The 12,332-nt window shown below is 39.2% G+C and overlaps 1 protein-coding gene across 3 annotated transcripts in view; it reads left to right on the top strand.

Annotated features, from left to right (window-relative positions):
- The first annotated feature begins 2,325 nt into the window (after positions 1 to 2,325).
- TRPS1 (trichorhinophalangeal syndrome I) overlaps positions 2,326 to 12,332 on the top strand; it is a 176,847-nt gene continuing 166,840 nt past the window's right edge. The window contains exons 1-2 of one of the 3 annotated variants that reach the window (XM_009076909.1): positions 2,326 to 2,335; positions 10,156 to 11,084. In XM_009076909.1, the coding sequence (XP_009075157.1) occupies positions 2,326 to 2,335; positions 10,156 to 11,084 (939 nt within the window). Of the gene's footprint in view, positions 2,336 to 7,118; positions 7,156 to 10,155; positions 11,085 to 12,332 lie in introns of those variants that run through there. The other 2 variants (XM_009076894.1, XM_009076902.1) reach the window with 2 other exon arrangements.

The raw sequence follows: 12,332 nt of genomic DNA, 5'->3' as shown, positions 1-12,332 counted from the left end.
GGAACACACAATCCACTCTTTTGTTGTGGTTGCCACTGCTGTTGTTTCTCCCCCATTCACAATGGAGAGTGGGGTTATTTGTGCCGAGTGGAAAATCAGTGCCAAAATTCTGATTTGCTTATGTTTAATGTGATGTTAATCTTTATGATAGCCATAAAGGGTAAAAGAGATTTTGTAATACAGATCCCCTTGTATCCTGATCTCCAAGTCAAGAGGGCATATTGGTGATGAAAGTTTTATCTGTCACGGGCATGTCAAGATGAGAGTTTCCTGGATGATTCAACCCAAATGTACAGAAACTGTTTATATAGAGATTGCCAAACATTTTCCATTGCTTTTCTTTTTATCTAAATTCTTGAATATATTACTAAATAAAATAGTCTGTGTTTGGAATGTATGGCTGTGGGATATATGGAAACTCGCAGCATGTGGGGGAAAGAGAATAAGGAAATATAATAGTTTTGTAAACTTTAAGTGAATATAGGTACATCATATATAGGCTCAAGATTCAATTTGCTGATCAAAGCTTCCAAATAACTTTGGATTTAATAATGTTAGCCATGAATGCTAATATATGGAAATTGAGAAGCATGGAGCAACAATAGCTAGCCACGCTTACCAGTATTACCCTGCAGCATGTAGATTTACATTTTTTTGTTTTGTTTTGAAATCACAGTTTAGAAAATGTGTGTTCTTTTTTGCTTCTCCCATACTTCTGAATGTGGGTTCTCCTGAGCAAGCTTAGACAAGATTCAAGCTAAACAATAGGGCAACATCAGAACCTTTGAAGGCTCAGTTTGGATAGCTACCCAAAGCCAGAGTCTGCTTTGATGTACGTGGGCTCAACTCCGGCTGCCCTTGGTTGCCCTCTCTTACCTATGTAACTTGTCTCTGGAAATGCTTGCCAATCTTTTCTAAAAAGGGGGAAAAAAAGGACATTTTTGCAAACTCATGTTCATCTTGGTTCTGTTGTGGCTGGAAAAGTACTGCAATAATGCCCTCTCCGGTGATAATTTAATATTACTGCTCTAGATCTAGACTGTAGACTTCTGCCTTTTCCCCACTTTTGAAAATTTCAGCTGTTTCAAATGGGAGGTTTTTGCCTCTACTTGGAAACAAAATTATTTGAACTTTTCTGGAATGCTTGCCAAAACCATCCTCTATCTCCCTTCCATCTATTCCTCTTCTCCCAAGTAATTTATAGTTCCATTTGACTGAGGTTTTGGGCAAGGGAACTGTGATGCCTTTCTCTCTTACCTGGCAGAAAGGAACAGCACATCTCAGTCTTGCTTCTCTCAAAGTCAGTGAAGCTTTTGCCATTAGCTTCAAGGGAAATAGGATCAGTCTATTGTATTCTTAATGCAAAAGAATGAATGAGTCACTTTTTCTATCCATACCCAATTGCTCTTGCCTAGGAGCCAAGAGGTCACCTTCCTTCCTCACTCTTCATCTCAACGTAGTACTGTGCTTGCCTCTGCCAGTACACTCAACTCAGATTCAGTTCTGAGTCATTTGCAAGCCCTAAACTCCCATTGTCTTCAAAGGACATTTGGATTACAAAGAATACTGAGTTTACTCAGGCTGAAAAGAAATTGAAACATATGAGATTGCCACACCTACTAGAAGAGTTTGGCAAGACAGTGGTTGTTTGCCCAAAAGTTAGGATGAACAGTGGGGATGTGATAGATGTACCCGCAGCCTAGAGGGTCTTTAATTCTCACAGGTAGAAGATTGAGGGAAAACTCTACTCCATTGACAAGAAGCAAATTCAAAACACTTACAATAATTCATCTTTTTAAATCCAGATTAATATTGTAAAGTGAGAGCTGCAAGATATCACTGATACCAGGATCATTGTAATGTTCAGATAGATATTGGGCACTTTTATTGGAAGTGGAGTTATACAGACTTCTTTATCAACAAATAGTAGGATGTGAGAGATAGCTGAGTGCTATAAACCCTCTTACTCTTCAGGAAGTAAGCCAGTGTCTTCTACATTGAGGATTAGGAGTGATTTGTTTTGCACAGAGGTGAGTGATTCTGTATTTGTCCAAAAGCAGTTGAACTTTCTTTGAAGGATCTGGTATTGGCCACTGTCCAGGGCAGAAACCAGACTAGACAGACCTCTGGTCTCATCTAATAGGGAATGTTCTACGGTCCTATAGAGTGTAATGACAGCAAATTAATAGAATAACCAGAAGATTCCGTGAGGATGGCAGGGCTCTCATAGGAGGTGTCAGTCCGGGCAGAAAGTCAGTTATTTTATTGCAGTAAGCAAATCAGGCTGGATTCTCTCTGCGGTGCAATAACAGCAGATTGGGGAACATGCAAAGCAGCATCAATACATAAACTACTTTTAATACACAAAGCTGACTTTAGATAAATGCAGAACAGAGAAGCAAAGGCACGATATTCTCTGAAAGCGTGGCCTTTTAATGCTGTTTTGGAGACTTATTTACATACAAATAAAATGTCAGCTCGTCCCATAACTGTCCTGATAAATAGGAGCTTTTTAGACTTTTGCACAAGGTGCTCCTTCTGTACCTTATTAAATTACGGGATCTTGGCCTTTTGCCAAGTGCTAGGGTGATGCTCTCTCTACTGAAATACATACAGGAGATACGGACTTGGACATACAGAGAAACCAGGTTCAGTCACTAGCCAACACTTCTGCCTGCATGTCATCTTGAACACCTTGAATCTCTCTGTAGATAATTTTACTTATCCATAAAATGGCAGTAATTGTAATTTTCCTGTTTCACGAGCTTTGTTGAGGTTTAATAGGTTGTCATGCTTTTAGGTACTTTATTGGAAGCCAGGGCAAGGCAAATCTTGCGTTGTTGGGCTCCCCCATCCTGGATGGATGGCAGTGGTGGGCAGCTTGCTCTCTGCAGCAGGCCAGTAAGAAAAACAGAGCAGCAAACTGCTGTACTCAGGCACCCTTAAGTAAAAGCAGTTTTAGAATTCTTCATTTTGGTTGCAAGTTAGCATAATGTTCCACCCCATGTCATCTCTTTAGACGCATCACCTTTCGGCTTCAGTTTCTTCTGAAATTATCAGCATGATTACCTCAGTAGTGAGCTTAAAATTAAATAAGTGCCTGGAACTGGGGTAAAACAGTCAATTTTGAAATGCCACTCCTAAACTCTCTGAAATGACCAAGTGCCTGTTTTATACCCATAGAAAAGGTTAGATTTATTACAGTGGCTAGATGACTACTGATGCCATGCTCTGAAGCATAAGGTAATGGAAAAGATAGTTTTGAATTAATTTGATGTGAATTAATAAGAGATTTATCTGACTAGAATTGTTTGAAGGTGACGGCACTTTGTAGCTGAACAGGATTTAAGATGCCCAAAAGTGCACCTGTAAAGATTTGAGAATGATCGATGTTGGGAAAGCAAATGTAAGTGGAAAGGAGCAAGCTTGAACAGACCACAACTTTTTTCACTTGTCTCTTCGTTGTAGACTTTATGGGGAAAAAAATTGCAAACAACTCTTGGCAAACTGGTGATCAGGGACTAAACTGGATAGTATGAAAATGCAGAAGAAAGGAGGTGAAAAACAACAGTGTTTTGCTATAATACTGCTCTACTAGTATGGCGTACAAGGCATGGCCTTCTCCTTGTGTTTTCTAGATTGATGAAGTTATCATAAGTTCAGTGGAGCATGCATAGCATGGAGTATCAAGCAGATACTTTTTGTCCAAATACAATGGACTGATCCTGCCAAATTTTACTGATACAAGGAGGCATGTTCTACCCTAGTAATTTCAGGCAGGAAAGAGGGGACATGCAGTTTTAGGGCTTGTAGAAAAACATGTATGACTTAAAAACTCATTTGGGATTACTTCATCAGTTGCTTAGAGCTGTGACATACTGTGTCTTGTATGGTGTATTTGAAAACACTGGTGCCAGAGGGGGAGGAGGTGGGCTTGTTGAAGAGGCAGTTGCTTGTCATTAAGCTTATTCTGCCCTCCCATGGTTTACAGCCTGACTCTTGGAGTTCCTTATGCAGAAGGGGTTGTTCTTCCGTTCCCTGTGCAGCAGAGAAAAGTTAGGACCATGTGTTGGTTGTTTGCTGGCAGACTTTAAGAACCACAAGCAAAACTGAGTGAGAAGCATCGTGTGTGATTGCCTCTCTCTCTGTGTCCCAGCTGGTGATGGTGGGGATGTGAAGCTGTACATGTGCCTCTGCTGTCATTTCACTGTGCAAGTGTCCATAAGGGAGGGTAGAAAGGTAGAAGCTTTAGTCAGTCCTGTACAACTGTGTCTGAGTCCGAGATAGTTTACGTCTCATGTAATTTAATTTTGAGTGAAGGCAGCAATTTCACCTGGAGTTTCCAGCATATTTACAGATTTATTTTTTATTTTTTTAATGAAAATGCTTAAATTAGAAAACATGCAGGTCTTTGAACTGTGGGCTGTACTAATGAGCTTGTTAACTTTCTGGTTGTCCTCGGCACAGGTCTGGGCCAGCCTGGCGGGACGGGCTGTGGCAGAGGGCTGGGTACTGGGTGGCTCCTCAGGGACGGAGTCTGCCACTGAGACACTTTCCCAGAAATTCAGTCTCAAGACAGGAGCTTTCTGGCTTCAGGGCTCGTGTGCCTTACAGCTGCTCAATTGTTTTATGGAGAGTGGGAAGAAGGCTCCAGATTGGTTAGAACTTCATGTGCTTGATCGAAGCCGACACTTTGAACACTTAAGGGTTTTTTATATAAAGCACAGCAGACAGTCTTTGTAACCTATTTATGTGTAATAAGCTGTGTTTTGTTTTGAGCCTTGTTTTTTGGTTTGGTTTTTTTTTTTTCTTTTTTTTTTGTGTGTGTGTGTGTGTGAAAGAAGAAGGAAAAAAAAGGAGAGAGAAATTAAAACCACAGCAGTATTTTCCCATGCAGCTATAGCGAGTATCCTGCGATCTCACATGATCGGTTGTCCTGCTGGGGTGGAGTGTGGGAAGGTGTCAAAATATGTCTCTCAATTTTATTTTATTTTTCTTAAAAGGGAAAGCCAGATGAATGCCAAAAGCCCTGCTCTCTTCTATAGCCCTGCAGTAACAAACTACATGAGTGTATGTTATTAAGATGATAAGATTAAATTTCTAGCTACTAACATGCTATCACAACAGCAAAGGGGGAAAAAAATCTTGAAAAAATTATGAAAATTAGTCTGACGGTCTCCTTTTAATAATAAGATCACTCCCAACCCCAACAGACAGTGTAGGCTGGAATTCCACAGGGCTTTTTTGTGGTCCTAATGATTTTAATAATACTTTGTGCTATGTAGCACCTTTCATTAGAGGATCACAAAGTGCTTTACAGTCACTAATTAATTAAGCCTCACAACACTCCTGTGAGATAGGTAAGTATTAGACATATATTAAGTTGAGACACTGAGAGTTAATGATTTTTTGCTGCATTATTCTGGCAAAATGATTGATGTTCAAGCACTGTATGTGCATTATATGTCTGTGTGTGGGTGTGTAATATATATGGGTGTAAAAGTATTAATTTTACTATCCCTTAACAAAGAGGTCCTACTTGAGCCTGTTGAATATAAATGTGTATTTTCATTTAACTTTTTGTTGCTGCAGCATATTGACTGATAGTATCATAGTCTTCATAGACCCTTGACTCAGTTTGCTCTTTGTCTGCTTGTGCATCTACTTGTACAAAGATTAGTCAGTGGCATCTCATAAAATTCAGACATCTTTCTAGGTGTATTATTCTGTTAAAAAGAGCATATGACTAAGATCTGACCTAAACCTGCAGCACAAGCACCAGGCAACAACTATTCTGTTGCAATAGGCTTTGATGACAAGCCATCATATTCAGTAAAAGTAATGAGCAACAGCAATGACCTGTTGCTGGAGCTGACATTTGACAGGTAATTAGCCATTATCGTCACCACCCATAAGAAACTATTGATTACCAGAATTTTATTTTTCTTTATGCTTTATTTTTTTTTAAAGAAGTACAGTAGTCACTACAGTAATTCATTATCCTGAATTACAAACTGATTTTAGCAGAAGTTTCTACTTTTGTCTCTAGGGATAAACTGATGTGCGTGATTTATGAACAGAAAAGTCTGTATGCTACAGAAGCATGAATCATGTAGTGTAGCCCTGGCTGTTTTTGAGGGAAAGTATGTATAGCTATTAGTATTATATCTACTTTAAAATATCTGAGAATGGTCACATCAGCTAAAAACCCCATGCGGTTTAAAGGTAATTTCAGTGAAATGAAAATAAGATATAAACCCCTGGTTTACAGAGCCAAAGACAAGTTTTGCAACCTGGGCCTTATCCAGGATTCCCTCAGCTCAAGAAGTCTTCTAATTCACATCAGGCTTAGTATTCTTTTATTTTGTGAAGATCACAATTTCCAGTGATGAAAGTAGCTCAGTTCCAATGACTGTTCATCACTTGGATTCTTTGCTGACACCCAACAAATGTGCTTAGTATTGTGATGGCATTTTTGAGATGTGGGAAGTTGCCTGCTAACAACGAAAGTAACACCTCCAAATTTGTTTCAAGTGGGACACTAGGCAGCCAGCAGATGGTAACTTCCAATTACTGATGGCAGACCCTGGATGTGAAGCCGTTGTTTGTGTCCCTTTATCTATCCCATTAGGCCAGCCCCATATGATGCACAATACTTGTTAATAGATGTGAATTTTTAAGGCATTTATTTCCTACAACTCATTTTCAGCACTTACTTTAAACTTGTCTTGTACTCTTTATTTGGTGAACATTACCTCTGGGATATTTTTTGTCGCTCTGAGCGTGTGCATGTGTGTGCAAGAGCGCATGTGTCTGAGAAGGCAGCTATGGGACTTCTCATGCTTGAGGGAAATAGAGAACAGCAGCCAATATTTGTATTGTGACCAGTAATAGATGCATGTGAATGTTCAATAGCTATAATAATGTTTTTAAGTAAAAAACATATTTTGAATGCATAATTTAGGAAGGAAAACCTTTTTTTGTTTTGTTTTGCAGATATACAGATCAGCTCTCAAAATGTCTTCTGTGTCTTCCGTGCATCTTCTAAGACAATTGCATTAGCCCGCCTGCTAGTTGACTAATAGAATTAATAATTGTAAAAAGCACTCTAAAGCCACATGCCTTATGAAGTCAATGCTGGGTATGATTTTACAAGTATGTGATCTATTTTTTCAAGTGAAATTGTTAACTGAAAACGTTCTTGGCACACAATAAAACATTGTGCAATCTGTTATTTGTCTTAGAGATAATAATTTCAGAGTGGCTATATTCTTTCTGTATCTAACTTATGACTTGTTAGGGGATGGTTTTTTTCGATTTAGGAGTATTGCAAATGTAGCTTTATTTACATAATATGTCTCTGAAAAAATGATAGTGGTGGAATTGCAGCATCAAAAAAACCCCTGTGTCTTTTCTTACTGTCCCCTTGAGTGGATATCAAGGAAAAAAATGACAGATGATTTTTCAAAAGCTAAAAAAAATGTGGGAAAATGCTTTTAAATACAACTTAAGGAAGTTTTTATATTTAAATCAGTGTTGCCTTCTTTCTTTCTCCAAGTGTAGACTACATCATGACAAAGCTCCATTAGGCAGATAATGTTTTTCTTTTCTCCCTTGCATTAACAAACAGACTCACAAATATATTGGGAAACTGAACCAAAGTATCTAGATCTACTGTCCAGTTAGCCGGTATGCAGTTCAGATTTTTCTTTTCTTTATAGGGATTTTTTCTGTCCTTTTCTTTGACTCTCTTCTGTCAGTTGCCATGAAGATAGCAAATCTCTAAGCTTTCCTTATCTGCCAAAAATATCTGTAACAAAAACATTTTAAAACATTGCATTTACTCTTGTTTAATTTTGACTGAGGTAACAGCCATGATGTTTACTTTCTTGATTTCTGATTTTTCTTCACTGTGAAGTCAGGACTCTTTTCTCTGTCCTCTGCCATGAACTGCATTTAAACAGAAGTTATTTTAAAAGTGGTTCGGGATGTGTAACCAGGAGAAAAATACAGGCTTAGCTGAACACCTACCAGAGATGCTCACCAATATTTTTAGTGTGTGTTAACAAAAAGTATTCATGGAGTCCCACAGAGAAGCAGTAATGCTAAAAAGGCTGAGGACTGTCTTTATACCTTGAGTTATATATGTGTGCATGTTGTTTTAGTAGACTGAGTCTGTATTGTAATAGTTGTCTTACCACGGCAGAAAATCTTTCTTCTCTCTTAGTTGTGAGTGGCTTCATGGTTCAGAAGTTACTGGGAAAAAAAAAATAAAAATTGAGTGCGTACATATCCTGGTAGGTGTGGTTGACATTAAAAAGAGAGGACACTTGGTTCCCAAGCATGTGTGTCTTCTACAATAAGGAATCACAGTAGGCATTTAAGAAACCTATTAAGACCACACGGAGTGTCAAAATTTCTGTAACACAAGCTGGCATTCTGTGTGAAAGCTGTCTTGCTGTAGCCCATGCTGCCTGTGGATCAGCTCAACCACAAAGACAACAGAGCCAGCCCAAGACACAAGTTGAACACTTCCCTTAAGAAGTTGTCTGTTTTTATCGACAGAGCATACAGTGCCCTTTCATGTGGAGCAGATGTAAATAAGAGGATGTACAGACGCCTGTTCTTTTATTTTTAACCTCTGTCCCCAGCCGTACTTCTCAAAGTACTGTTTTGAGAAGGTCATCCGTGGCTTTCAAAAGTCTGGATACAACACCATTTGGAGTGCATCAGTGCGGCTCCCAGAGTCGCCAGGTGGTCCTCCCTTCGCCGAGCAATCTATGTCCCCAGTGCCTCTGTAGGGCCTGGCTGTGCCTGGCCTGGGAATGGGGGCTCAGACTTGAATCTGCAGCTCACATCTCCTGTGTGGTACTGCAGGCTGCTGCCACCAGACCACACACAATTTGGCAAAGAGAAACACCCATCGTTGTATACAGCATTGGCAAAGATTAAGAGCATAGAAAAAGTTGTAGCACATCTGTCTTCTACACACAGCTAGCATGTGAACACAAATGGATCAAACCAGCTGATGATGAATATCAAATCCAGAACCACACAGTGGAGACAGCAGAGTTTCATAGATGTATTTTCTCTAAGTAGGCTGGGGAATGTGAAGATGCATAGTGGTTGAGGAATTTGACTTAGTACCTGCATAGTCTGGCTACTTGTCCTTCCATAATCTCCCCTCTTCAGCAAGCAGCTAACTCACTGATGGCAGACTTCTCCTTTCTCTCTGATCCTTATTGCTGTCATGTCTCAGCTCTCTGAAACGGATCCTAGAAATGTGCTTGTAGATTTAGCAGTAGTGGCTATGTCTGCAAGGAGGACTTAGCAGAGGAAGGTTTGGCTGATTAGATCCATGTGGATTCCAGGTGTTTTCAGGGCAGATCCTGACTCAGCCACACAGCAATGTCAAATGTCTGGATCCAGGCCTGTAAAATTTTATTGACAACGGGTTTCCTAATAAAGTTAGTTTCTCTTTGTTTGGCAAATAGAACTAATTACATGAATAATGGACTGTGGGGCCAGACTCTAGAATATCCGTGTAATCCTGTTTGAAGTTTATGGGCAGTAGGAGGGGGAAGCTTTTGCTACAGAGAAACTGATACCTGCTTAGGAAAAATACTTTCTCTGAAACCTCATGTTACTTACTTTCCTAAATCTGTTTCTTTCCTAGTTTAAGTTCTTCTGATTAAGTCTTTTAGGTGTATTTTTGCAAAGCTACATTATATGTAGTTGTACAGTGTAGGAACATTAGACTGCAAAAGTTTATTTTTCCCCTTAGTTTTTTTTAATTATTTTAAAAGAAGTGTTCATTTAAAATTATTTCTGCCAGACCATTATCTTCCAAAAATATAATGAAACCTGTAATTCACTGACTCTCATGGTAGTGTTTTTGTAGGTTTTAAAGTTCTTTTTTTAGTTTAGTTCAGTCTCAGTGTGATCATTCTTTGAAATGTAAAATTCCCGTTTTCTGCATAGTCTAAAAACCTGTTTCAGAAAACTTTTCTGAGAAGTTTATGTACTCAATGTATTCATATAGTTCAGAATGCTTAAAAAAGAGTCAGGTTTGTAAGCTATTATGTAACTTGAATAATTCTATAGGGTTTTTTCTTTTTTCTTTCTTTTTTTTTTTTTTTCCTTTTTCTGTGGTAGATATGGTCCGGAAAAAGAACCCCCCTCTAAGAAACGTTGCTAGTGAAGGTGAGGTACAGACCCTTGAGTCTACAGGTACTGAAAGTGAAGAGTCTGGAAGAAAAAAGGAATTTTCTGCAGAGCAGATGCAAGAAAACACTGACCAGGGTGATGCGGCAGAGTTAAATAACAAGGAGGAACTTTGCATGCATGTCCAAGAGCCATCTTCCAGCGTTAAAAAGGACTTGAAAAGCTCAGTGCTGAGTGAAAAGGCTGGCTTCAATTATGAAAGCCACAATAAGGGAGGAAATGTTCTATCCTTCCCTCATGATGAGGTGACAGACAGAAATATGCTGGCTTTCTCATCTCCAGCTGTTGGGGGAATCTGTGAGCCCTTGAAGTCTCCTCAAAAATCAGATGCAGATGACACCCAAGATGTGGTCTGTACCCCGTCAGGAGATGCAGCAGAGACAAATGAGGAGCATCAGATGTCGCCAAAAGCTTCAGATGAAACAGTGCAAGTGCAAAGTGGTCAAACTGATGGCCAAGGCTCAAGCCCAGTCCCCATGGCCTCAAAAAACCCACAAGTGCCTTCAGATGGGGGTTTAAGGCTGAACAAATCGAAAGCAGATTTGTTGGTAAATGATAACCCAGATACAGCGCCTCTGTCTCCAGAGCTTCAGGACTTCAAATGCAACATCTGTGGGTATGGTTACTACGGGAACGACCCCACAGATCTCATCAAACACTTCCGCAAGTACCACCTAGGACTGCACAACCGCACCAGGCAGGATGCTGAGCTTGACACTAAAATTTTGGCTCTTCACAACATGGTGCAATTCAGCCACTCCAAAGACTTCCAGAAAGTCAACCGCACTGTGCTTTCAGGGGTGCTGCAGGACATCAATTCCCAGAGGCCTGTCTTATTAAATGGGACTTACGATGTGCAGGTTTGTATTTTCCTAGCCCCCCTGCTTCTGCTAACTGCCTTCTCAGCTGCAAAACCAGTTGTTTGCAAAACCTCTCCCAACTCTGTGATTATTGTATCTCATATAACCTGCTTAAGCCTTAAGAACCATTTTGGTCTATTTTAGCCAGGCTTTCTGCAGGTCTGCTGACCATTTTGTACAGTAGAGGAGTATTTGTCTTTTTGACCAGTGACATTTCTGTGCACAATTTAGTTGTTGGTGGTAATCAATAGCAAAAGATCTTATTCAGCAAACAGGCAAACCACTGAATTGGTAATCATCTCTGAAGGATTTGCTGTCACGGAAAGAAAAGAGCAAATAATAATGAAAAATAACAACCAGACAGACAAAAGACAGCAGCTGGAAATTAAAAATGTAATCCTAAATTATCAGCTGCTGGGAGTCAAGATTTGGCTTATTGATTCTTTATTAAGATAATATAAATGGCAAGGCTTGGCAGCTCTGAAGTTGTCTAGTGCCAGAAAAACAGGATACACAATGAGTATTTAAAACATTTCAAAAAGTAACAGTAATCCATGCTGTCCTTCATGTTAGTGAGCCTGTAAGAAAAGGATTATTGCCTGAGTCATTTGCTCATCTAGTTGAAGCAGGGAAAAAAACCTGCAAATACTCCTGTAAAAAAAAAACCAAACCAAAAAAATCTTATTTTTACCATGAAAGAGTGGACTCAAAAGATTTTTCATGGAGGCTTTGTTAGTTTCTTACCAGCTAATATTTAATTAGTTGAAAAAAAATTGGTGCTGCTTTAAAAATATCCTCGGAGTGAGCTGAGAGATGCATTAGGATACCTTGTATTCTATACGATACAAAAATTCAGATTCTGAGAAAAAAAACCCCAAAGTAACCGAACGTGCATACAATATGAGCTCAAATGTCCATCCTTTTTCAAGTGACTGTTTGCATGCATGATGTCTGACCTCGTAGTAATCACCGGACAAAACTCCATTATATGTTAAAATAGAAAGGAAAAAAGTTGAAAATATTTAGTAATGCTTGCAGAAACTGTAGTTATAGGAAAGAAATTTTGCAAGGCAGGTTAAGATGGCTAACATCTAACTTGAAGTAAAAAGCCAAAACCAGAAATCAAGTCAGGAACTTGGAGCTTTCTAAATGATTTAAACTTTTCCTCTTTTTTCAGAAACTCTGCAACTTCTTTGTGGAGCAGCAAATCAAACTAAGGTCGTTACTATGTGTAAAAGCTGCAATCTT

This window comes from Acanthisitta chloris, unplaced genomic scaffold (genome assembly GCF_000695815.1).
Source record: "Acanthisitta chloris isolate BGI_N310 unplaced genomic scaffold, ASM69581v1 scaffold5060, whole genome shotgun sequence".
In the NCBI taxonomy this organism is placed as follows: domain Eukaryota; kingdom Metazoa; phylum Chordata; class Aves; order Passeriformes; family Acanthisittidae; genus Acanthisitta; species Acanthisitta chloris.
This window is presented reverse-complemented; position numbering and strand designations above follow the sequence as displayed.